The following is a 25,506-nucleotide window of genomic DNA, read 5'->3' as shown; positions in this document are numbered from 1 at the left end:
TTTTTATCTGTCGCTGGTTTCCTACACTAATCATTTAAAAAGTTTAGGCGTAACCTGTGCTTTGTCATCATCACATTTTATATACCTGATTTTATCCCCACAACCTTTTGCAAGTGTAAAAAGTCTTTAATATAATAGCTCACAGCTTTTTAACAATATTCTGTACTAGTACTGTGAAAAAAATCTTAGGCACCATCATTGGAGCATGTCTTGGATGTTTATTTTAAGACGTTGCGTTACTGCATTAGTTTAGGGGGGGGGGGGGGGGGGGGACGACGACATTTTTTTGAAGGCATATTTGCTTTACAGCATTTCTTTACATCTGTCTAAAATGTTTGGACAGTACTGTATATCATGAACTTATTCATAAAAAGATTTTTTTTTTTTAAGTGATATTGTGGCATGATGACACAGTGGAGGTGAAACCAGAGAACCTGGAGGAACACAGGCACTGGGAGAACATACAAAACTCCATAAAGTCATGTTCATCAACAGCTTTAGCTTGGCCAGGGTGACGGTGGATCCAGTCTCAGTGATGGTGCTGTGGATTTAAACACGGTTTAAATAGAAAAGGAAGTATAACATTTCCACGAAGTGCACATGAACTGAGAATGTTTCATAAATGCTTTCGGCACACTTTCAAATTTGGTTTGTCGTGGTTTTTTTAGGCTCTTCCCCAAAACTTTTCAAAGCAAAGTTATGCCCATGTTATAAAGTTTGCAACTTGGGACAGCCCAAGTTTTATATTTGTGTTGGTGAGCTTACACCGGTACAGAAAAACCATCACATCGAACACATCAAAATCACCCACAGACTGCCGAGAGACAATATTTCTCCGACTTCTTGTTCTTGGAGAAACACTTTCTCCGTAACAGTTTAAAGCAGACTGCACAACATGTTCTGCTCTCATATATGAATTGCTCTCAAATGTTTTCTTTCTTGTCTGCTTGCTTTTTTTTCTGTTAAAGCAGCAACCATTCCTAACAACAGGCCTCTTGTAAAACCATGAAGTAATACAGCTACTGCAACAATAGCTTTCCCTTTAACTGACCACAAAGAACTGAAACACGCACGCACACACACACATACACACACATGCACACACACACGCACACACACGCACACACACACACACACACACACACACAGAGAGAGCTGCGACTTCACACATAGGCTGAAGTAAGTGTTATTTTCATGAAGCACTCAGTCCGATTGCTCCTTTCCTTCGAATCTAACACACAGTAATGATGTTAATACACAGTAATAATTTTCCCGATAGGGAAACACGTGTAGGCATGGTTTTTATTGCTACACATAACTTCTATATTAAATCTTTATAAAGGGATAAAAGTAATTCAAACATTTTGTGCTCCATGTCTTTATACAGACTCCATCTCACTGAATAAACATGCCGGAAATGTTGAGCTGGTCTGCAAAGACATTTTCACACCTTTCTTTCCCACACACACATACACACATACACACACACACACTTCTGTCATGTAGCCAACATACGGTTTAATACGCAATGTCATACAAAACAGAACAAGAATGAAAAGATAATTTTATAATAAAAAGATAAGAAAAAAACATAAGTTTTCAAGGAGTCTTCTATTGTGTTTATAATTTAAATGTTCTTTCTTTATCATAGTTCATACTTGAATTCATATATATATATAAAATATTTCACTTTATATTTGTACTTTTTAAACATGCAAAATCAAACACATCACAACAGCTTATTAACAAGCAGCTCGTCAAAGAAACAAGTCATAAGTAAGCGCAAAAGCCTTGTTCCACTTAATTACAGGGATATGATTAAACGAGGAGTTGTTCAACAGACGCGACAAAGACACAACTTATCTGAGGTCAAAGGTCACTAAACAGTTGTCTTATGATATCATGGTCCAGTTTCGGTCCATCACAGCTCACGTGTCCTGCTTCAGTGTGATCATGGGCTGAAGTGAAAAGCGGGACAAAATGATTTTCATGAATAATAGACACGTATAGATAAAGCTGTCTTTTTAGGAGACGTTATTTTGGACAAACGTGTCTGAAACGAGGTCCACGTGTCCTTTTCGGGTTCAAAAATCTACACTAACGTAGCACTGTGATTAAAAAAAAACAAAACAGTATATAATAGTTGAATATCTCTCCATGCTTAGTGTAGAATGAGGAATATAAATAGTAATATCTCAATATAGGGAAGGATATTTTATCATTTTTATATGAACACTCCTCTGTCTGAGGGTTTCTAATTCATCTACACCGAGCACTTTATGCTTTAATCAGAGGTTTTCTCAGTTTATCTGAGTTTATCTCATTTCCTTTTTTATGCGCTGTAGTCACGTGTAATATGTTCCTAATGTTTTCTTTTCTAACATGTCATTATTTCCCGTGCTTCTCTTACATTTACAACAGTCCGCACGATCCAAGTTCTAAACAAAAGAAATCATGTTTTATGGATAATTACGCGAGTAAACAATAAAATAAGAGCTTCTAAGCTTTCTAGTAATATGGTAAATCTAGTACCCTTAATTAAGGGTTCTTCAGTTGTCCCTTTAAACGTTCTGTGTAGAACCCGAGACAGAATGTTTCCCTATCAGAAAGGGTTCCAAGTAGAACGCTTTGTTGAAAGCTAAGCTTTATTTATACACTGAACAAGGTCCAATTGATTGTTCATTATTTTCTTGAACATGTCAGGAGTTTATTATTTATTTATCTCTTGGTACTTGGTACCTTAATTATAAATAGGGGTTCTTCAGGTGTTTTTTTTGCATAATTAAGGGTTCTTATCGTGCTAGAAGGGAAAATCTGTCGTAAAGCTCTGTTGTTCTGTTGAGTCTCTCTGTTGTTTTGTTTTAAAATACTTCCTGCATTTCTGTTCCTGGTTTCTAGTTTCTGTAGTATCTTACATGTGTGTTTTAAATGAATGTAAATGATCTTTGTGCATTACCAGGCTGTTGAAATGAGCTCGGCACAAGCCTTTACTCTCCCAGTAGATCAGAATCACAGAGAGGAGAAACTCAAATGCGTACAACACTGAGATCACCACGCTCAGTCCTACACACATTTTATCTGACTGAAAATAAGCCTGTGAGGGAAGGGAAGATACGAATTCAAGATATAGATCAGAAATCTCTTTGTTGTAAGTCATGTGTATTGTGCTAATTACAGATCTGACCATGTAACACTGATGATCATGTCACACAAACACTATTTTAAAATAAGCTCTGTAAGGAGCTGGGAGAAAACAATGGGAGAAACTATGTTTATACTGTGATGTCCTGAAATCGCTATATGTGTAAATAGACATGTGTCATTGAGAATTATTACAAATAATTACCCAATGAACTGTAGAACTGAAGATCAGACCAATGGTTGTAATGATAACTGCTGAGAAAAGTCCAATGATGTTGAAGACAAACGATGCCTTCATCTGTTTCCAAAGACAGATACAAAATTGATCAATTTCCAGGCAAACTGACTCATGACTGGCACCTAAAGAAACAACAAGCGTTCCATCAAATCCATAACCAAATGATTAGAAAGTATAGCGTGTGGAGTTTGTACGTACAATGGGCATTAACGGAGTGTGTCCTGCGGAGATCGACAGAACGCCACACAGTATATACTAGAAAGAAAGAAATATTTATCTGTCTGTGGTGTGTGAGACAATGCAATAAATTCAAAACAAATTTGTAATTGACTAATAAAGTGTTTCAGATAGCTGGATGATCCTTCCACATTTCCTTCTGCTCTATAAAGCCATCATTCAAATAAATGTCTGGTTCTTAATTTCAGCTGTTCTCTCACTAGCCTTGAAGAACGCGGTATAAACATAATCAATGTCATTGTTTCAGCTAATATCATTACGTTATTCATATATACTGTATATGTTTTTGTTAACTATTTCTTCAAAGTAGACTCTGAGTGAGAGAAGTGAACATTTTTTTTTAAATGTAAACTCGGACAACACCACTGTCTCACCAGGATGCAGGGAATAATGTAGATAAAACAAGCTCGAACAAAAGAAGGGTGACACCTGCCATCCCAGCTGACCAAGAGTCCTCCCAAACACATGATAAAAACTGCAACGATGATCTGAGCTGCCTTAAACACAAAAGAACGAACAAACACAACTGTAACAGTGTTTATTATACCAGATATGATCTTTTAAAAGATCATGTAAGATAAGAATATAGGTATAAAGATATACAGATAAACAGGTATAGAAATATAGAGAAAACAAACAGTATATAATGATAATATACAGAACCGTGTTTAAACACAGGTTTACGTATAATGAGTATTTATAAAAACACGCAAACAGTGTTAGTAAAAGTCTTTCACATGAACAGTATAGCACACGTTGTCTGGTTTTGCGTGTTTGCCCTGATGAATTTGCGATTTGATGCGAAACACCGGGCGGAGTCACTGCCGATGAATTCATTATCGTGTGCGAATGAATACAACAACAAAATTCTATCATCTATTAAATGTTAATAATGATCTGTTTGACAAGATTACGCCTCAGTATCACACCACGATCAAAACGTTTCTTGTATGTTTCACGATCACACACGGCAGCGCTCAACCGTTTTACGGCGAACAAGAGAGTTCGGCTGCGTCCCAAACCGCATACTTACCTACTATAGGCCTGTAGTGGGAGAAATACATGTATCTCGGCTACTATATAGACGGTAAGTACGCGGTTTGAGACGCAGCCCACGGCTTCAAGCGGTCGTCTATTTGCACGTACAGCACGACTAATAATTAACCGCACTTAAAGCGTTCGTAAAAAATAAATAAATAAATAAAAACACCCCAAACTGTATACGGTACCATAACAAAGACCAACTGTATGTTGATACGTGAACTTCCGGAGGGACGGCGTGGCGCGGTGACGTAATGACGTGTGCTGTTAATCGAACTATGTTCTAGAACATGTAAAATGGGAACATGAAAGTATTCTATAAGCGACTCATGTAAACACCTTAATCACAATATTATCTTACTCGGAATAAGGTCAATAATTAGATTACTGCTGTCCGTGTAAACGTCGTCAGTGAGAGATCTGAACTCAACATAGGACATACATCACGTGATAAATCCTATTTCACACACGCTGTTTTCTACCCTGTAGATTCTGACCGACTTGTATGTCACGTGACTTTTTGGTCAGTGAATATAAATATGAATATAAATCTAAAAACCGAAAAGTGAAAATCGGTACACATTTCTAATCGTGCCGTGAGTCGTCCTACCCCGAGTGCTTTGGGGCGACCCCGCTGAAACACTTTGTAGGTGTCCTTGAACCTGCAGGTGAATTTGTCGGGCATGAGCTGTCCCTCTCCGGCGTTCCTGATGCTCCCGATAGGGATGGTGATGACCATGCAGTCATCCGGTTTGAACGTGTACCTCATTGTTCTGGAGGAAAGTGAAAGGAGTGAATGTGACTTCATCTCGTATACAGCGAGAGACAATGACAAGTGTCCAGGAACACTACGCTTATCTGCACACGGCACAAAGAAGTCTTTAAGGTTCATAGATTTGACATGTAGTGTTAATCGAGGTTTCCTCACTCTGATCTCTTTCATGTTAAGACAAAGCCGCATAAAACCTACATACACTGATCAGCCATAACATTAAAACCACTGAAGTGTGACGTGAATAACGTTGATTATCTGGTTTCAGTGGCAGCTCCCGAGAGGTGGGGTGTATCTATTAGGCAGGAAGTCAATATTCAGTTCTCAAAGTTGACGTGTTGGAAGCAGGAAAAATGGGCGAGCGTAACGATCTGAGACTTTGACAAGGGCCAAATTGTGATATCTTTCAGTGACACACTGCAAACTGTTCAGGAACGGTTTGAGGAACATAAAGAGTTCAAGGTGTTGACTCGGCCTCCGAATTCCTCAGATCTCAATCCGATCGAGCGTCTGTGGGACGTTCTGGACCAACAAGTCCGATCCACGGAGGCCCCGCCTCGCATCTTACAGGACTTAAAAGATCTGCTGCTAACATCTCGGTGCCAGATCCCACAGCACACCTTCAGAGGTCTTGTAGAGTCCATGCCTTGACGCCTCAGAGCAGGTTCAGAGGCACAAGGACACGGGGACCTACACTCAATTAGACAGGTGGTTTTAATCTTATGGCTGATCGGTGTATTTACACTAATGTATCACACTTCAGTAACATGAAGATCTTTTTGAAGGAGAATGTGAAGTCTGGAAAGAGAGAACAGGGAGAATGTACAAAATGTGCAAATGTGAGTGAAGATTGTGTACATTTTTATCCTGCAGCACTGAGAAGCTGTAATTAAACTGAATAAAACTGGACACACGTTTACTTGAATCAGTCTAGACATGCACAGACACACGTTCTGTGCCTATTTATTTTAGTACAAACTTTGTTATAGATTTTTCTTTGATGACTTTCTACATTACTGAGTAAGAAAAAAAAACCATTTTAGATTCCCAAACATTAGTTTTCCAGCACAAAATTAAATGTTACAGTAAAATGTTAGTATGTCAGTAAAGAAAGCAGAGTATTAAGTGGTAAGAGACACTTTTCAGACAAAAAACACAATAAAGACGGCTGGATTTTGCTGCAAAATCTCCAGAAGAACCGTGTCAGGCTCTGCAAGATGCTCAGTAACACTTACAGCTCAATTCCTTATAAACCGGCACTAATTCTACCTGAGACTACTTCTGTTTCTTTCTTTTTTTTAAAAAACAAATCATTTATTAATGTTTACTGCTCTTTATAGTATTTTTTTCAAATGGAGAAACATTTAATTTCATTATTTTTGAAGGCATCTTTGCTCTCCAGCATTTCTTTGCATGTGTCTAAGACTTTTGCACAGTACTGTACATACTGTATATTTATATCTTAGATTTTGTGAAATATGCAGTAAATGTAACATCATTGTGAGCACTTTGTTAAATAAATGCACTAAAAATAACCAATATTAAATGAATAAACATGGTAAGCTATAAACCTTATATCATATATGTAATATATGATGTTTAAAAATTTTTTTTTAATGACATATATACATATAAAACCTATATAAAATAAAACCTCAAAATAACACGTCAGTATTAAATATGAATATGAAAAACTAATAAGCTACACGGCAATTGAACAAAACTGAACATGCACAGACCATATAAGTCTTATGTATAATATAATTAAAGCTATACATCTTCGATTTTGTGTAATATAAATTTAAAAAAAAAATCGTGAGCCCTACGCAAGTTGCTCCCGATGACAGGCGTGTGAGTGTGAGTGTGTGTGAATGGGTGATTAAGAAACAGCGTGAGACGCTTTGTAGGACTGCTAAGGTTTAAAAAAGAAGTGTTATATAAGTGCAGACCGTTTACTATATATATATATATATATATATATGTGTGTGTGTGTATAAAAAACCATATTTTTGTATTTGTGTTATAACATGCTATATATATATATATATATATAAAATGTCAAATCTATTCACATACAGTATATGTAATATATATTTTTTTATGTAATTAATACGACTTTAAAAACAACATATGACAAACATAAAACATAATAAGGAAAAATAATAAGCAATAAGTTAACTTTAAGTTAGGCTTTATTATTATTATTATTATTATTATTATTATTATTATTATTATTATTATTACTTCTTATTGTAAGTATGAATAATGAATAAAAAATAGAAAGCTATGAATAAACTAAACAAAACATAGTACTTCTAGTTGTATTTCTAGTGAATAGTTGATAAAGTTAACACTTTTTAAAGGTAAATGTTTGAGAGCTCACACTTACGGCTGTTGTCCGGCGCCTGGTCTGAGAGAGTTTGAGTTCAGTTGAACCACCGCCTTTTTTCTTTCCGTGGTTTCGTCAGTCCGCACTCTATTTCCTCTTCATCAGAGCTGCAGTACATGAAGTGAGGATGGAAATGATTTTCTCATCAGCTTTCTGCTGAACGCACGCTCTGAACCGAGGCTGCTCAGAGTTTTATTGACTTCATTTTCACGGGACCGTGTTTGTCGCTGTTGGCTGGCGGTCGCTTCTCTGAGGACGCAGGAGGATTCCTGATACAGTGAGTCTCGGATCGAGAGCTGTAAGGGAAACTCATAGGGAGGTTTTTAGGAGTGTTTCGTGATTGTTAAAATTGTAATAGCGATTGGTTTTTGGTGTTAATGTAGGTAATGATGTTTTTTAGCTAGATTATTATTAGGAAGCCGACGGGACTGAACGCTGACGTAAAAACGCTGACAAAAAAAGAAACACAGTGGAGAGGAGTAACTATTCACTTGAAATCATGCTACTGTACATGATACATGTAAATCATATTACTTCCTATTCATGTAAAGAAAGAAAGGAGTAAAGGAAGGAAGTTAGGAAGGAAGGATATGATCTGTACACAAACCTGCATTTTTACTTTTATTCTTATGAGTATTGATTGTAAATGTGACTTGTGTGTAAAGGTTACTTGTTAATTAGATGTGACTTGTTTGTAAATGTGATTTGTTCATAAAAGTGACATTTGTGTAAATGTGACTTGTGTAAATGTGACTTGTGTGTGAATGTGACTTGTGTAAATGTGACTTGTGTAAATGTGACTTGTGTAAGTGTGACTTGTGTGTTAATGTAACTTGTGTGTAAATGTGACTTGTGTAAATGTGACTTGTGTGTTAATGTGACTTGTGTGTAAATATGACTTGTGTAAATGTGACTTGTGTGTAAATGTGACTTGTGTGTAAATGTGACTTGTGTAAATGTGACTTGTGTGTAAATGTGACTTGTGTGTAAATGTGACTTGTGTGTGTTAATGTAACTTGTGTGTAAATGTGACTTGTGTAAATGTGACGTGTGTAAATGTGACTTGTGTAAATGTGACTTGTGTGTAAATGTGACTTGTGTGTAAGTGTGACTTGTGTGTGTTAATGTAACTTGTGTGTAAATGTGACTTGTGTGTAAATGTGACGTGTGTAAATGTGACGTGTGTAAATGTGACGTGTGTAAATGTGACTTGTGTAAATGTGACTTGTGTGTAAATGTGACTTGTGTGTAAGTGTGACTTGTGTGTGTTAATGTAACTTGTGTGTAAATGTGACTTGTGTAAATGTGACGTGTGTTAATGTGACTTGTGTAAATGTGACTTGTGTAAATGTGACTTGTGTGTAAATGTGACTTGTGTGTAAGTGTGACTTGTGTGTGTTAATGTAACTTGTGTGTAAATGTGACTTGTGTAAATGTGACTTGTGTGTAAATGTGACTTGTGTGTAAGTGTGACTTGTGTGTGTTAATGTAACTTGTGTGTAAATGTGACTTGTGTAAATGTGACTTGTGTAAATGTGACTTGTGTGTAAATGTGACTTGTGTGTAAATGTGACTTGTGTGTAAATGTGACTTGTGTGTAAATGTGATGTGTGGGTAAATATGACGTGTGTAAATGTGACTTGTGTGTAAATGTGACTTGTGTAAATGTAACTTGTGTGTAAGTGTGACTTGTGTGTGTAAATGTGACTTGTGTAAATGTGACGTGTGTAAATGTGACTTGTGTGTGTGACTTGTGTGTGTAAATGTGACTTGTGTAAATGTGACGTGTGTGTAAATGTGACTTGTGTGTAAATGTGACTTGTGTGTAAATGTGACTTGTGTAAATGTAACTTGTGTGTAAGTGTGACTTGTGTGTGTAAATGTGACTTGTGTAAATGTGACGTGTGTAAATGTGACTTGTGTGTGTGACTTGTGTGTGTAAATGTAACTTGTGTAAATGTGACGTGTGTAAATGTGACTTGTGTGTAAATGTGACGTGTGTGTAAATGTGACTTGTGTAAATGTGACGTGTGTAAATGTGACTTGTGTGTAAATGTGACTTGTGTAAATGTGACTTGTGTAAATGTGACTTGTGTAAATGTAACTTGTGTGTAAGTGTGACTTGTGTGTGTTAATGTAACTTGTGTAAATGTGACGTGTGTAAATGTGACTTGTGTGTAAATGTAACTTGTGTAAATGTGACTTGTGTGTAAGTGTGACTTGTGTGTAAATGTGACGTGTGTAAATGTGACGTGTGTGTAAATGTGACTTGTGTGTAAATGTGACTTGTGTGTAAATGTGACTTGTGTAAATGTGACGTGTGTAAATGTGACGTGTGTAAATGTGACGTGTGTGTAAATGTGACTTGTGTAAATGTGACTTGTGTGTAAATGTGACGTGTGTAAATGTGACTTGTGTGTGTTAATGTAACCTGTGTGTAAATGTGACGTGTGTGTAAATGTGACGTGTGTAAAAATGACTTGTTTGTAATTTTTGGTTGATAAATGTGTATTCATAAACGCGACTTGTCTGTGTTAACTCCTGTTTACCGTAGCCGTGTGATGGCGTGTGTTAATTTATCTATGGATGTGATGGAGGATCACTCGGCGCGACGTGGGCATCGGGAAGACGAGGGCCCACTGATTAAACATTACAGAGTCTCTGAGCTCATTCCTGCCCCAGAACTTCCTCTGCACCAGCTTCTGAAGAGAGAACCGGCAGTCTGGGCCGTAAGATCGCTTACTGCACCATTAACACTCACTTATGAGTGTATTCAAAAAATAAACCGAAATACCCTCTTTCTGCTTATTCTCCAGTTCTTATCAATGAGTTAATCTCTCTCTCTCTCTCTCCCCCGCCCCCCCCCTCTCTCTCCCGCCCCCTCCCCCCCTCCCCCTCCCTAGGCCGTGCAGATCAGCAGTGGTGTTTTGAGCATTGGACTCGGAGTCATGTTTGCTGTGTCCTTCCCAATTAATCACCTGTTCCTCATCTTGTTCAGAGTCCCCATCATCACTGGCATTCTGGTAAAAAAAAATTATTATGTTATAAATATCTCAGAAAAGGTTTAAGGGAGCAATCTGCAAACAAATAAACAAAAACAACACCAAAAAAAATTAAAAACCTTTTTTTTCAGGACATGATTGGTGTCTGATTCTTGTTTTTGTAGTTTGTAGTCATCCATATAGCACAGTTTAGTATCACTCCAACCCCCTCCGCCCCCAGACTCCCCCCCCCCCCCAGACTCCCCCCTCCCCCAGCCCCCCCCCAGCCCCCCCCCCCCCCTCCACCGGCCGTGCCTCCTAAAGCTGTAGGAAATATGATGCAGATTAAAAGATGAACTCTTCCTGTGAAAGCTCAGATAAGACATCTTGTCTAATTATAATCAGCATCTTAGCTCCGGTGTAAAAATAAAATGAAAGAGCAACTTGTCCAACTTCTTTCGCATGTCTAGAAATTCCACAACATTAAATGTATCTGTAACTGGATAAAAAGAAAGCATGAAACACTTTGCTTTAATAAATTAAAAACTGTAATTATGGGCAAATTGCTGTGCTATAATCACACACACACACACACACAGTGTTTTATTCCCTATGCTGTATATACATTGACGTACAGTTCTTTATTTACGACGTTGCTTTCCAGGAACTCTTTGTGCTATAAATCTTGCTTTTTTTCTTTTCGTGTTATGTTTCAGTTCCTGATTGCTGGACTTTTCTCCATGCTGCTCTACAGACACCCCACAATCTTACAGGTTCACGTCTCTGCCTTATACACGTGCAATAACGACGTTTCTTTCTGTTTCTTTCTCAAACGCTCGACGTGTTCGTTTTCTCCCGCAGATGTGTTTTCACTCCAACATCTTCTGCCTGGTCGTAGCTGCGATTGGAGCCGTGCTGCTGTGTGTGGATTTAGCCGAGTATAACGCTATCCGTGACCCTGTGAAGCAGGAGAAAAAGCTGGAACATGAGGTCCTCAGATTCAAACTGAATATTTCTGGGCTTAAAAAAAACATTTGGAAGAAAACAAACTAGAAATACAGCTGAAATCAGCCAAAATATCAAAGTTTGGTGTTTTGTTCTGGTTCTTTTAACATGCAGTGTTAACTATGACTGAACTTATTTACTGTGTGTGTGTGTGTGTGTGTGTGTGTGTGTTTTATACAGGTGGAAATCCTGGTGCTGTGTGTGACGTTGCTGGACATGCTGGTCTCCACCGTCCTCATCCTTCTGATTAACGCAGAGAAACGCCGTCACGAGAAGAAATGACTCCGCTCTCAGCTTTAAACCCAGAAGGAAACTTAATCCGCTGCAAGTAACTGATCAAAGTCCGGTTATTTAAACGGACGCGCTAAAGCTTCTTCATCCCAATATTTCTTCGTGAGAACGGCCTGAAAGCGTTCAAGCTGAAATCGTAGCTGAGAATATATGAGGCAGTTTGTTTGTCTTTTGTTTGTTTTACATGTTACACTTGCAGCGTATAAATAAATTCGATAAAAAAAAATATTTCGATGTAAACCTACAGAATCTTTGAATCTTTTCGGTAATCAAGTCCGATTATACTTTAGTGTTTTCGCCCTTTCAAGCAGAGCACGAGTTCCACTGAGGCTGAAACTCGAGACTTACTTTCCCTTCGCCGTCATTTATTAAACAAAAGAAATCGTAAACTCTGTTCAGTCTAGGACAAAATGTCAAGGAGTCGTTTGGCAGCTGAAAGAGTCAAATGATGTACTGACTCACTGGAATGAACCAGAATTCCTGTCACTGGTATAACTGCAGATATATACAGTATATATACAGTATATTATACATATATATATATATATATATAAACATCTGTGATGTGCTGTTGTAATAAAATACTCAGTGATGCAGTAGTGTGATAAATATATATATATACACACACACACACACACACACACACACACATATATATATATAGCATCCTATGACCGCCCGAGTGTTTTATTCCTTCACCGCAAATGATTACAAATTTTAATTTACTAAAAAAGAATATGTCAAACTTTTTATACATCTACAGTCCTGTTTGAGGTTGTAGAACGTCCACAGAACAAGTTCCCATCTGTCCCCGTTCTCTCATATTTCCGGTCCTATAACCACTCGCCTGTAAGCGCTAATACAGAGCCTGTACCATGTGAAAATGTTTTCACACCCTGAACACGCACCCTGAAGCTTCTGCTTTTAGTGGGTCTCATGTAAGCGCGGGTGAACCGGCAACTAAAACAGGAATTATTACGACATTTACGAACAACCAATGCAGAAGTGAAGCTTAACTGCTTCAGCTTGCAAGAAATGAATGAACACCCTTGAATGGAACGGTGTGATTGTATAATATCCGAGAATCCGTCCCGGTGTCACAGGTTTACAATTTACGATGTCCGATTATTATTACCGTATTTAGAAAAAATAATAAAATAAAATATATACAATATAATGCTGATGCGGCGAATTAAAAAAAGTTCAGAGTTCAGAAGAATTGCTAGAATGTTCTTTAAAGTGGACAAAAAATTGTATACTTTATAACGTAGAACATGTGTGTATATAAAATATATTTGCTGTTAATTTAATAGAACTTAATAATAGTTTAATACTAGGGGTGGAATTTAATATTAATTTTAATATCAATGCCATAAGTTCGTATTCCTTTAATGTGTTCGTTTCATTGAATTAACTGAACATAGAGAAAGTTAGTTCATTTTGTCAGTGTATTATTTAACGCTGGTAGAGTTTAGACGTAAAAGCTGGAAACTTCTGCTTTTGTGTTTTCTTGCTGCAATTGTGTTCTCTGCGCTTGCAGCCTGCGGTTCGTGTGGTGGTCGAGTCGAATAGAGAAGTGCGAGTGGTGTGAAGTTCGTTTGCAGTTTCTCAAGGCTTTTTACATCTTTACTCGAATACTAATGAATTAAACATGCAAAAAAAAAAAAAGATGAATAAATGTATAAAATAAATAAAAACGTAAAAACATTTTTACCGTAAGAGACGGACAGAATGTTGGGAAATGATTTTATTAATTGTGCCGGCTGTAGAAATAAGTACGCTAACGAGGAAACATTTCTGTACAGAACACGCTTACAATAAACAAAAACGACAACAAAAACAAATTGTGCTTTTTTTTTTTTTCTTTTTCTGAAGATAAAAAGTTAGCTTGAGTTGCTGTGTGCGCTGGGTGTCGAGTCTGTAACGTACCAGCGGTGTGACGGGGGTTAAGTACTGCGTAACCATTCGTTTAAAAGTAGGAACAGTGTGAAATAACGTGTATGTACTGCAGAGTTCGGTGTTTTACACGCTGCACGTCTCGCCGTGGCGCGGTGCGGGTCGGGTCGGGTCGGGTCGAAGGCGTGTCACAGCTTTGGAGGGAAAAAAAGAAGAGGAAGAAAAAGCTTATTTAACATGGAACCTTTTACAGTCTGTGCGACTTTACAGTCCTGTTTCTCTGATATTTGTTCATTTGTAAAGGATGGTGTAAAAATTATGCAGAATAGAACGATGTTGTAGATTTCTCACTTTTATATATATATATATATATACACACACACACACACACACACACACACACACATACAGTGTGTCCCAAAAATCTCCACACTTTGGGGAAATGAACGCTTCGGCAAAATGTCAATTTATTTATAAAACATCCTCCACATGTTCGCGTTTCTGTGTAATCACACACAGAGTCATCTCTTCCACTTCCACTCAGGATGACCTGGTGTAAACACATCGGTAGTTATGCATGTAACTGCACGTTCGTCACAAGCTTGCGACAGCTTCCTGATCCGTCCCTGAGGATGATTTCTGTACGCTCGTCTTTATTAAAGGCGTTCTTAAAGGCTATCTGAAAGAAATGTATAGATATATATATATAAATTTTGGAAGACATTTTGCTCAAAAGTGTTAATTTCCCCCGATGTATGGAGACTTTTGGTACACCCTGTATATATATATATATATGTGTGTGTGTGTGTGTGTGTGTGTGTGTGTGTGTGTGTGTGTGTGTGTTTAGTAAATATAGATTTCAATGTAGTTGTTGAAAAATGCGTTCCAGAAATATAAATAATTTCCTTTGCAGGAAATATACATTTAAACATATCTGATGTGGAAGAATATCAATTGAAACATATTTGTTGTAGAAAATATCAATGTAAATGTATTTGTTGCAAAAATTACAAATTTTAACTCACATGTTGCAAAAAATATACTTTTTTAAAATATATATATATATATTTCTTGTGGAAAAATATAACTGTAAACTTATATACTGCAGAAAATAAAGTTGAATGTATTGCTGCAAAAAAATGATCAATTGAAACTTATTGCAGAAAATATAAATGTAAATGTACTGTTTAAATAGTAAATTTGAAGGTATTTGTTGCAGAAAAAAAGGTACATTTACATTTATATAACATGTTTGTTCATATTTATTTGAATGAATACTTTTATATAGAGTGTAGAGAGCTGGAATAAATATTCAAGCTTTTGTATTAATGCAGTTTACAATATAATCACAATACTCTGTTAAAACTATATATATATATATATATATATAGTTTATTTAAACTAGTTTATTTAGTAGATAATTAAATAAAAATTTGCATAAAGTGATAGTGATATAAAATCTGTCAATCTAAAATGAACAGTTTATGAAAGTGATGATTTATAATAAACTAGGAGACACATGTATATCATATAAGGCAATAAAATGAATACTACTACTATCTGTGAGACACACACACACACACACACACAAAAAGAATAAAACGTGCACATGAAGCACTGAAAGTGACCCGAACACAAGCCCCATGAGGCCTCATCATCCCTTTAATACCCACACACCAACAAGCTGCTGTGCACACCACCACCATCACCCCACAAACACACACACACACACACACACACACACACACACACACACACACACTCACACACACACACAAGCCCCAGGTGTATCAGAGTCACAGCACTGGGTACTGATTATCTGATCCTAGATCAGCAGTCGTGCAGTCAGAGCTCTGATAAGCACAGCCATGATTACAAGGGGGCGGAGCATCAGCATTGCAGGGGTGGGGCTTCCTGTCTTGTGTGCTACTTACTGAGATCTATAACCATGTCACTCACACCGACGTGCTGATTCCAACACACACCACACACTGAGTGTTCTGTCAAAACACACACACACACACACACTGTGTAAATGTGAAGTGTAGAGGAATAACCACACACACACACACACACAGGTACATACAAACACACACACATCCTCAAACATGCTTACACACAATGCTCAGCTCAGTGTAGAGCTGCACTTACACACACACACACACACACACAGGCACGTGAACACACACACTCACATCTCACACATGCAGACATACTGTACATGCTTATGCACTTTCACACCCCTCACACACACACCTCACACACACACCTCACACACACCTCACACACTGTGATTTCACTGCATTGTGTACAGAATTGGATGGAGGTCACATGACAGGCCACTTTGAGGTCACATGACAGGCCACTTTGAGGTCACGTGACAGGCCGCACTCCTGTTTATGCCCATCTGGGAATCTTTTCTCCAGGTGAAAGATGGAGTGTGTGTGAGCCTCGTTCGTGAGCGACCGTGTAGCGTTCACACCAAACTACTGATCAGAAGGTCGAGCCGTGAGTGAGTGCGTGTTCTCTGTCACATCTGACACTCACACACACACACACACACACACTCAGTGCTTATACACACAGTGTCTGACACATTTCTATATAAAACACTGCAGCTTTGGGTCAAGCTACAGGAATGACATTTATAGTGGTGTGTTTGTGAGAACGGATCACTGTGCGCGCGTGTGTGTGAGTGTGTGAGATCTCACCGCTGTGATGAAGCTGTTGGTATCGTTGAGCTCCTTGTGGAAGCGGTGTGAGGGAGACGAGGAGACGGAGGAGGAGCAGAGGAAGGACGACTCGCTGCTGAAGGAGTCGGTGGTGAGGGACGAGTGACGGGGGACGGACAGAGCGCTCACGCTGCTCACGCTGTTCACGCCGTCACTCGAGGTGCTGTGAGAGGACGACTCGGAACCCTCTGTGACTGCACACACACACACACACACACACACACACACACACAAATAAAGAACACATTAAAGAATAAACACCTGTGTGTGTGTGTGTGTGCGGTGTGACGTCATTCTAAAATATTGAGTGACGTATCAAAGATTTATAAAATCCGTTTGCCGTGTACGTCCCCGGGAACGGGGTGTTGCTATAGCAACGGCGACGAATCAGGAGTGCATTAATATAAACCTGTGATGAAGTGAATCGTTTAATGCAAAGAAACTCAATCATTATACCGGTGAGTGATTCTAATCAATTCCCCCTCCCGCGTGTGTGTGTGTGCGTGTGTGTGTGTGTGTGTGTGTGTGTGTGTGAGGCTGCAGGGTAGCGTGTCACCTCTCCTGCCGATCATTGTTGCGGCTCTCGTAAAAAACGCACTCTCAGAAAATATGTATGAGCCGTTGCGCTCTATGCCTCCCTTCTGTGTTTGCACTAGTTTAACCACACACACACACACACACACACACACACACACACACACACACACACACACCCACACCCACAGCATCATCTAGATCCTTCACAGAGTGTCATGGTTTATTTAAAAACAAAACCCAGCCACTGGTGTAGGAGGTGTTTCCTGTTACATTTCCTCTGCTGCTGTAACCACACACACACACACACACACACACACACTCACACACACATACGCACACACACATGCATGTCCAGGTCTGTCCATCACGCTGCCCTTCGTCTAACAGCGCTCTACTCTACTACAGGCGATGTTTCGCAACAACTGCTACTGATTTAGTCACAAGCAGCGATCTGCGGGGTCCAAGCACTTCACTAATGGCGCCCTCCGTTACGTGTGAGACGTGCGTGCGGACTCACTCATCGAGGGCTGCATGGCGGCGTCGTGCTCCAGCTCGTCCTCCTCGATGCAGTCGTAGTGCCAGTGGGCGAGGGGTGGGTGGAGGGCGGAGCTAAAGAGCGGCAGGTTGAGGGAGCTCATGAAGGAGGACGAGGAGTGGCTGCTGGAGGAGGACGAGCTGCTGTTGGAGATGGTGGAGTGCGGTCTCTTGAACGGGCTGGAGTGGTCGCAGGAGGAGACGGAGACGGAGGAACGAGTGCGTGACTCTGCGGAGATAAAACGCGACAATCCGTCAGTTTTACCAACGTCTGTTTATCCGCGTGACTTCTGTCTATCGGTCAGTCGGAACAAACTCTGCGGTTAAAATAACCGCGACTGATTAAACACGGCAGCCAATGAAAACAGAGAAGAGGCGGGATTACCGCACGGTCAATTAAATGAGTGTGATATTAATATCTCTGGGTATTTTATTACATAAATACATTTACTGGCAGAGGAGAAGTTGCTGGAAATAGAGATCATATTCTTTTTGAATCTATAAAACTCCTCTCTCTCTCTCACACACACAAAGTCAGGTCCAGGCATGAGAGATCGTTTTAGGAGTGTTTGAAAAGGAGGCGCTGAAAGACAGCAGAGTGTATCTCCGTCTTATACAGAGAGAGAGAGAGAGAGAGAGAGAGAGAGAGAGAGAGAGAGAGAGAGAGAGACTTAAGTGGTGATGGTGAAGAAAAACAAAGCTGAGTAGATGAATAAAAGGGGAAAAAGTTAAAGAGGAACAAAGAGAGAGAAGGAGAAACAAACAGTTATAAATAAACCAGAGAAAGACAAAGTGATGGAAAGAATGGACAGAGAGAGAGAGAGAGAGAGAGAGAGAGAGAGAGAGAGAGGTCAACATGGAGTGAGAGAGACAGAGAAAGGGAGAGAGACAGAGAGAAAGAGAAAGAGAGGATGACGGAGAGAGAGAGAGAGCGAGAGAGAAAGAGAGGGAGGAGTAAATATCGGAGGGAAAGAACGGGAGAGTGATAGATAGATAGAGAGAACGGCTGCCATGCACAAAAGATTCTTCTAGATTATTTTAATATTTCACATTAAGGATAAATAAATAATAAACAGACACACAGAAAAATAGACACACACACACACACACACACACACACATACGCACATACACAAACAGAGAGAGAGAGATGTGAAGAAGTATAAGAAGTGGACATACCTGTGCCTTTCATGATGTAATCTACAGCTCGGTCGCTGATGGCTGCGTCGCTCGGTTTGATGTCCATGTACGGCTTGTTGCCGATTCCCATAGAGACCATCTCCTGCATCCGTAACTCTATTGATCAGAAGAGACGTGTGTGTGTGTGTGTGAGAGAGAGAGAGAGAGAGAGAGAAAGAGAAATACCAGGATAAAGCTACATGGTATCTGAGAGATGGGGGTTAAGATACAGGTATTTCAATACAGATGATCAGTACTGCTCCTGTCCACCAGGGGGCGCACTGTCTTGCACAGACAGAATAAAGCCCCATTTGCCAGTAGTCACCGAAAATTAAATATCGCTACCAATCAAATCACTTCTAACATAAACTCAAACTTGAAAAACTTTAGGCTACGCCCCCGAGCTGAGTCTGCAACCAAACTTAGTGCTGAGGAAGGACGTGATGGTGCTGAAAACAGTGGACAGGCCACGCCCACAAGTGACACGAGAGAGTAGTCACTTGCTAATGTGAACGTAGCGTTAGCTGACCTCTGTTTCTGAGCGCTTGTCTCCACAGGATCTTGCCGATGATGGAGGTCCAGGCTGCCTTGCTCTCGGCCGAGCTGGCCTGCAGGATGAACGTGTCCTGGGACTTCCTGCGCCGGAACCAGATCTCGAAGCGGAGGCCGCTGTCGCCCACGTTCTCCGTCATCCCGATCTCTGCGGTCTGCGGGAAACGGTAGCGATGATGTTAACCCGTATAACCATCGATTCGTTATAACGCGATTAGTGCTGAGTTTGAGATGTTTAAACCCTTCACCTTAAAAGATTGCTTGTAGATGTAGATGTCGTATCCCCCTTCAATCTTTTTAGTTTTGCTAAACAGGATGAGGTCCTCGAAAAGGAAGACGTGTCGGAGGTACTTCCTGCGTCCGCACCACACTATGAACTCGTCCTGACACCTCAGCTGGCCCTGTTCCTTCAGATTCACCTACAAAACCGTAACGTAAAAATATCACCTCACGTGTCCTTGAACTCTAAAAGCACTGGAGCAACGGAATCACACGCGCTTCTTACATCACATCCTCTGATGGCGTCCATGGCGAGCAGGTCGTTGCCGTGGCGCAGCTGGAACTTGACCATTTCCTCGGCGGTCCTGAGGTCGGCGAGCTCCTGCTCCTGCGATTGGCTGCACTCTTTTATCAGGTCCTTCAGCAGCAGGGCGTATTTACTCATCCTCTGGATGGGCTTCAGCAGGTAGGACGCCAGGTCCATCTTGTCCTCCAGCTCCACCTGCTTATACTACGGGAAAAAACCCATCAGCGTTTTGAAGACTTGCGAAACTTTTTTGTTGAACACACATGAACGACATCACAAAGTCGTAATTCCGAGTGGGAAACTCAGGGTTTACTTTGAGCTCCGAGTTTCTGGGGCGGAATCGACAAAATAGCCGACGGGGTACAAGATACAAAATGGCCGAAGGGGTACAAGATACAAAATGGCCGAGGGGGTACAAGATACAAAATGGCCGAAGGGGTACAAGATACAAAATGGCCGAGGGGGTACAAGATACAAAATGGCCGCTACCCTGACCATAATAGAGCACTTACTAAAGATGAATTAATAATATACAAAATAATAAATATCACCTGTGATAAAATCAGTGTAACACACCCTCTAATAGCTTATCGGTTTGTTTTAATACACCTCACTTTATTATGGTAATTCATGTAAATTAGTGTTTTTGAGAAACAATATTAAAGTGGTTTAGCGCAGAAGGAATGGAGGTGTTTTCTTTAGTGGATCTCCGTCACGCTGCCTTTATTCTGCACCTGAGATGTTTAACCTAATGCCTCAGACGGGTGTGTCTCACCTTGAAGAAAGCGTTGCCGTGGCTGGTGAGCAGGGCGTCGGAGCGCGGTTTGTTCTTACTGTACAGAGCATACATTCCAAACAGGTCCTCCTGTCAATCACACACACACACGTTGTTTATACTTAATGGCCTTAAGACCCGGACATTCCTGTGATGCCTCTTGGATTTAGAGTCTTCCAGAAGCAGAAACGGGTTTGTGATGGCGGTGTGATGTTTTGTGAAGAACTCACGTGTCTCAGGAAGCAGGTGCTGACCGAAAGCGGGGAATGTGCACACTGCTCCAGATCCTTCAGGAAGTACTGGCTGTGGAAGTCGCACAGCTTCTCCAGGTTTCCGAAGACGATGCTGCGCTTTCCCCGGAGGTCCTGCGGCAGGTCCGGCCTCTCCATCTCCGGGAAGTAGTGCTCCATGATGTAGGAGAGGGAACGCACGTACTCTCTCTCAGTGGAGATCATCTCGTCCATGATGTGCTGGATTTTACTGCATGCAAAAAAATGAAAAATTAACTAATTTCATCCATCCATCCAACTTTCACAGAGAGTGTGTGTGTGTGTGTGTGTGTGTGTGTGTGTGTCCCACCTGTTCTGTCTCTTGTTCTCACCATCCCCCAGTCTTCCCTGACTTATGGAGGGTGATGGGAGGCTCCTGGTCCGTGCCAGCACTGGACTCTTCATGTGTGGCCTCTGCAGCTTCTTCTCCACACACGTGTTGTTACTGAGTTCCAGCCCTCTGATGTAGACCCCCAGGTAGCCGTGGTGTCCCGAGAGCTCGGAGCTCAGCGTCTTCTTCATCATCTTCTTCAGCGGAGGCCTGCGGTGCCTGGCTCCGGGCTCCGAGCGACAGGAATAAGACGAGTCGATGGTGCAGTCGCTGTCCGTGTCGTCCAGCGGCAGTAAAGAGAGTTTATCTCTCTCGGGAGGGAAAAGAAAAGATCCGGAAGGAGATTGGTTTTTTGAGAACGGACCTGCCGAGTGAGATTTCTCGTCCTCGAACTCGTAGGTGTGTTTAATCTCGGGGAGAGAACTTCTGCTCTCTCCACATTGCAAATCCACGCCTGCTACGGGTATTTCCCTGGGTTTCGAATGGTCAGAGGTTAGAGAAGAGCCGGGTGAGGGTTCCTCTCGCACTGCCGCTCTCTCTAACGCCTCCTCTAGCTGTTTCCGGGTCTCCTGGCACTTCGTCCAGATGTGGTTCCAGTGGTGGAGCTGGCGGGGACTGCCCAGCGTTGAAACAGTGTCGTTCAGAGAGCTGAAGTTCTCCATGGAGAACTTAGTGGCCTCGTTGTGGTAGTCCTGCAATGTCTGCAGAACTTCAGGAGACAAGCCCATGATGTTCTCTTCCAAATCCAGATGTTTGAAATAGTCCTCGCAGTGTGTCATCCACTGCTGAGCCTGCAAGACGACGATCGCATTTGTTCGGTTAGGTTCTATGCAACGTGTAGGTTGTGTCTATCCACAGGTTGTGAGTGTGTTTACCGATTCGTAGAACTCGTAGAGGTTGATCAGGATGTCCAGCTCGTTCCTGCGTGTGTGTGCTCGCTGGAGGACGGAGTTCATGTGCTGCTTCAGCTCCAGTAACGCGGAACCGGACACTGGTGTGGGGTCCTGCGTCAATGCCGCCGCCTGCTTCTGCTGGAGCTGAGTGCAATAACGTAAAAAAAAAACCCATTGTACTAATGTTTGTGACCACCTTGTGTGACCACCTTGCGAGTCAATGTGAGTCGACTCAGATTCATCACTCTGAGTCAAAGCGAGCCGATTCTGATTCGACACTTTGAATCAATGTGAGTCGACTCAGATGCGTCACTCTGAGTCAATGTGAGTCGAGTCTGATTCATCACTTTGCGTCAATGTGAGTCGACTCTGATTTGTCACTTTGAGTCAAGGTGAGTCAACTCAGATTCGTGCCACTGAGTCAATGTGATTCGACTCTGATTTGTCACTTTATGAGTCAATGTGAATCGACTCTGATTCGTCACTTTATGAGTCAATGTGAGTCGACTCAGATTTGCAACTTTGAGTCAATATGAGTCGAATCAGATTTGTCACTTTGCGTCAATGTGAGCCGACTCTGATTCGACACTGTGTGGGTCAAGGTGGACGTATCTGGACGCATCTTACCGCTGCCTCCTCGGTGAACTGCTCCAGGCTCTGCCTCATTTCCTGCAGGGAACTGAGGGTAAAACTGAGAGAGTCCAGCGGAGCCAAGTGCTTCTCCGCCTCCACACTGAACCAGCGTTTAATCTGTCCGAACACATCCAAACCACAAATGACTGATAACTGAGATATCTGAGCTAATTCTGGAGTGTACAGAAACGTTTTAAACACACACACACACACACACACACACACACACACACACACACACACACACACACAGACACACACAGACACACACCACAGCCGATACAGCTCAATTCTCATCTCTAATTCACCTGAATGAATCCCTTTTTATCTCTCTCACACTGTCTCTCTCTAGCGGCCTGCCCCCGTTTTTAATCCGGTGAAGCGGTACATTATTTCTCATTAGAATCATCGCTCATAAATACGGTGCGTTAAAGGACTAAAGTGATGTTTATTATGTCTTTGATCCTGCCAGCTCACCCGCTCTGTCTCCTCCTGGAAGGTGCGCAGCTCCAGAAGGTTCTCCAGCTGATGGAGGGATTTGTTGGACAGGATGACGAGTTTATGAACCTCCTCATCCATCTGGTTGTAGAGCGTGCAGGCTGTGTCCAGCGCGTCCCTGTGTCAGGTGATTTTGGATGAATGTGTGTGTGTGAGTGTATGGGGTGTAATGTGTGTATGAGAGATACAGTGTGTGTGTATGAGTATGAATAAGAGCTATAGTGTGTGTATGAGAGATACAGTGTGTGTGTGTGTGTGTGTGTGTGTGTGTGTGTTTGTGTATATGGCGTTGTACCTGTAGCTCTGGGTTTCGCTCGTCTCCTCTTTCCTGACACGTGCGAGGAACGTTCCGCCCTCCAGCCTGAGGCGGTTCAACTGTGAGTCCTCCAACACACACTTCATCAGGTTCCTCTGCTGGCTGATCGTCTCTGACACGTCCTGTACGCACGCACGCACACACACACACACACACACGACGTGACTTGCGAGTCTGATTTCTGTTAGACTTTATTTCATGTTAATTACTATGGAGTTCCAAAGATATTTTTATAAACAGGACCAGATTTAGGAGCGAGTCTGAACTACATCAGAAACAGCTGTGCCTTCTACTGAACCCTGAATCAAGCTAATAAACGTGCACTTATACACTCGCGCTGCTCTCGACTCTCTCTACAGTTTCTTTTCTGGATGAAGGTGTGACGGTATCACCAGACCGAGTCTGACCTCGGCCGTGTCCAGGCTCCTGCTGCTGTTCAGGACGTCTATGGAGCTCCGCAGGGACGAGATGGCGGCGCTACAGCTGCTGCAGAACTGCTCCATTTTCTACACAACACACACGTTTAGCAGGAGTTATACCTTCTGTGTGTGTGTGTGTGTGTGTGTGTGTGTGTGTGTGTGTGTGCGTGTGTGTGTCTGTATACCTGTCGAAACTGGATGTAGTGGTCATGGTCGTAGGGGAAAGTGCCGTCCAGGTCTCGTGTGAGCTGAGACGAGTCGATGTGCTTCAGTAGAGCTTTCAGAGAAGTTAACACTTCACACTGGGAAACACACACACACACACACACACACACACACACACACACACACACACCAGGTGGAGGTTATGTTTTATGTGTGTGTGTCTCTCTCTCTTTTAAACTCTGTCTCGCTTTTAAACTCTATCTGTCTCTCTCTCTCTTTTAAACTCTGTCTCTCTCTCTTAAACTGTCTATCTCTCTTAAACTATCTGTCTCTCTCTCTTTCTCTTTTAAACTCTGTCTCTCTCTCTCTTTTAAACTCTGTCTCTCTCTCTCTTTTAAACTCTGTCTCTCTCTCTTAAACTCTGTCTATCTCTCTTAATCTTTATCTGTCTCTCTCTCTTTTAAACTCTGTCTCTCTCTCTTAAACTCTCTCTCTCTCTTTTAAACTCTATCTGTCTCTCTCTCTCTTTTAAACTCTATCTGTCTCTCTCTCTTTTAAACTCTATCTGTCTCTCTCTCTCTTTTAAACTCTATCTGTCTCTCTCTCTCTTTTAAGAAGAAAACTATACTAGTTTCATGAATTAATCATTAACGTTTAATAAGGAAGAAAAACGGATAGTACAAAACAAAAGCAGGCCAAAAGGAAATACTTCAAAAATGAAGATTATTATTATTATTATTATTTTTTTTCTCTTGCTGACGTCCTCTTCCATGTTGTCCTGCGATCGCTCCGGCCTTCTCTCGTCTTCCGCGTGGAAAAACACACAAGGTAGCGTTATATATAAAAGCATCAGCTACATGAATGCACATGAATACACTCACTGGAACGGAGAAATCTCGCTCGAGCTTGACGGACGCCTCTTTGTCCGAGAGCAACAGAACCGAGTAAAGTGCGTTTGGCAGAGAAGCCTGTAAGAGGGGCGAGAGAGAGAAAATCAGATGGCAAAAACAATAAGACTGAATGCGTTAACGCGTTATGAGGCGTCACGGTAACGGCGTACGAGGCGTGTATGAGGATTCGGTATGACTCTGATTAGACAGGATTACCGAGGGCAATGAAAAGCGCACTGAGGTTTTGACAGCTGGCTGCATGCTTG

At 41.2% G+C, this 25,506-nt stretch overlaps 3 protein-coding genes across 6 annotated transcripts in view; 1 reads left to right on the top strand and 2 right to left on the bottom strand.

Annotated features, from left to right (window-relative positions):
- Positions 1–1,493: 1,493 nt before the first annotated feature.
- On the bottom strand, positions 1,494–7,956 carry LOC108256311 (membrane-spanning 4-domains subfamily A member 4D). 2 transcript variants are annotated; one of them, XM_017453017.3, is made up of 7 exons: positions 7,819–7,956; positions 5,268–5,430; positions 3,991–4,113; positions 3,578–3,634; positions 3,347–3,439; positions 2,957–3,094; positions 1,494–1,958 (listed from the first exon to the last, which is right to left on the bottom strand). In XM_017453017.3, the coding sequence occupies exons 2-7, from the start codon at positions 5,424–5,426 to the stop codon at positions 1,929–1,931; spliced, it is 600 nt and encodes a 199-aa protein (XP_017308506.1). In that variant the 5' UTR covers positions 5,427–5,430; positions 7,819–7,956; the 3' UTR covers positions 1,494–1,928. The 2 variants fall into 2 exon arrangements, with proteins under 2 accessions (XP_017308506.1, XP_017308507.1); XM_017453018.3 differs by having other exon boundaries at positions 7,813–7,847.
- On the top strand, positions 7,955–13,773 carry si:ch211-269k10.4 (uncharacterized protein LOC100150242 homolog). The gene is made up of 6 exons (XM_017453019.3): positions 7,955–8,095; positions 10,373–10,547; positions 10,722–10,841; positions 11,516–11,572; positions 11,661–11,789; positions 11,985–13,773. The coding sequence occupies exons 2-6, from the start codon at positions 10,380–10,382 to the stop codon at positions 12,084–12,086; spliced, it is 576 nt and encodes a 191-aa protein (XP_017308508.1). The 5' UTR covers positions 7,955–8,095; positions 10,373–10,379; the 3' UTR covers positions 12,087–13,773.
- A 51-nt stretch (positions 13,774–13,824) lies between these two features.
- zgc:158766 (uncharacterized protein LOC100009641 homolog) overlaps positions 13,825–25,506 on the bottom strand; it is a 44,711-nt gene continuing 33,029 nt past the window's right edge. For 2 of the 3 annotated variants that reach the window (XM_047150233.2, XM_053674765.1), the window contains exons 7-24: positions 25,232–25,318; positions 24,371–24,487; positions 24,174–24,272; positions 23,746–23,888; positions 23,430–23,568; positions 22,947–23,069; positions 22,302–22,463; positions 21,406–22,217; positions 21,057–21,306; positions 20,827–20,916; positions 20,031–20,255; positions 19,774–19,944; positions 19,503–19,680; positions 18,974–19,090; positions 17,778–18,023; positions 16,703–16,917; positions 15,926–15,991; positions 13,825–14,185 (exon numbers count right to left, since the gene is read on the bottom strand). In XM_047150233.2, the coding sequence (XP_047006189.1) occupies positions 15,947–15,991; positions 16,703–16,917; positions 17,778–18,023; positions 18,974–19,090; positions 19,503–19,680; positions 19,774–19,944; positions 20,031–20,255; positions 20,827–20,916; positions 21,057–21,306; positions 21,406–22,217; positions 22,302–22,463; positions 22,947–23,069; positions 23,430–23,568; positions 23,746–23,888; positions 24,174–24,272; positions 24,371–24,487; positions 25,232–25,318 (3,219 nt within the window). In that variant the 3' untranslated portion in view covers positions 13,825–14,185; positions 15,926–15,946. The remainder of the gene's footprint in view (positions 14,186–15,925; positions 15,992–16,702; positions 16,918–17,777; positions 18,024–18,973; positions 19,091–19,502; positions 19,681–19,773; positions 19,945–20,030; positions 20,256–20,826; positions 20,917–21,056; positions 21,307–21,405; positions 22,218–22,301; positions 22,464–22,946; positions 23,070–23,429; positions 23,569–23,745; positions 23,889–24,173; positions 24,273–24,370; positions 24,488–25,231; positions 25,319–25,506) is intronic. The other variant, XM_017453001.3, reaches the window with a different exon arrangement.

Source organism: Ictalurus punctatus, chromosome 23 (assembly GCF_001660625.3).
Source record: "Ictalurus punctatus breed USDA103 chromosome 23, Coco_2.0, whole genome shotgun sequence".
Taxonomy (NCBI): Eukaryota; Metazoa; Chordata; class Actinopteri; order Siluriformes; family Ictaluridae; genus Ictalurus; species Ictalurus punctatus.
The sequence above is the reverse complement of the archived record's forward strand: the minus strand, read 5'-3'. Positions and strand labels throughout refer to the sequence as shown.

Excerpts from the sequence above, each read along its gene's own strand:
- LOC108256311 (XM_017453017.3), bottom strand. The coding sequence starts at position 5,426 with ATGAGGTACACGTTCAAACCGGATGACTGCATGGTCATCACCATCCCT. Across the intron at positions 4,114-5,267 it reads GTCGCCCCAAAGCACTCGGG|GCAGCTCAGATCATCGTTGC; the intron begins GTAGGACGACTC and ends TTTGTGTTTAAG. Across the intron at positions 3,635-3,990 it reads ACATTATTCCCTGCATCCTG|TATATACTGTGTGGCGTTCT; the intron begins GTGAGACAGTGG and ends CTTTCTTTCTAG.
- si:ch211-269k10.4 (XM_017453019.3), top strand. The coding sequence starts at position 10,380 with ATGGCGTGTGTTAATTTATCTATGGATGTGATGGAGGATCACTCGGCG. Across the intron at positions 11,573-11,660 it reads GACACCCCACAATCTTACAG|ATGTGTTTTCACTCCAACAT; the intron begins GTTCACGTCTCT and ends TTTCTCCCGCAG. Across the intron at positions 11,790-11,984 it reads AGAAAAAGCTGGAACATGAG|GTGGAAATCCTGGTGCTGTG; the intron begins GTCCTCAGATTC and ends TGTTTTATACAG.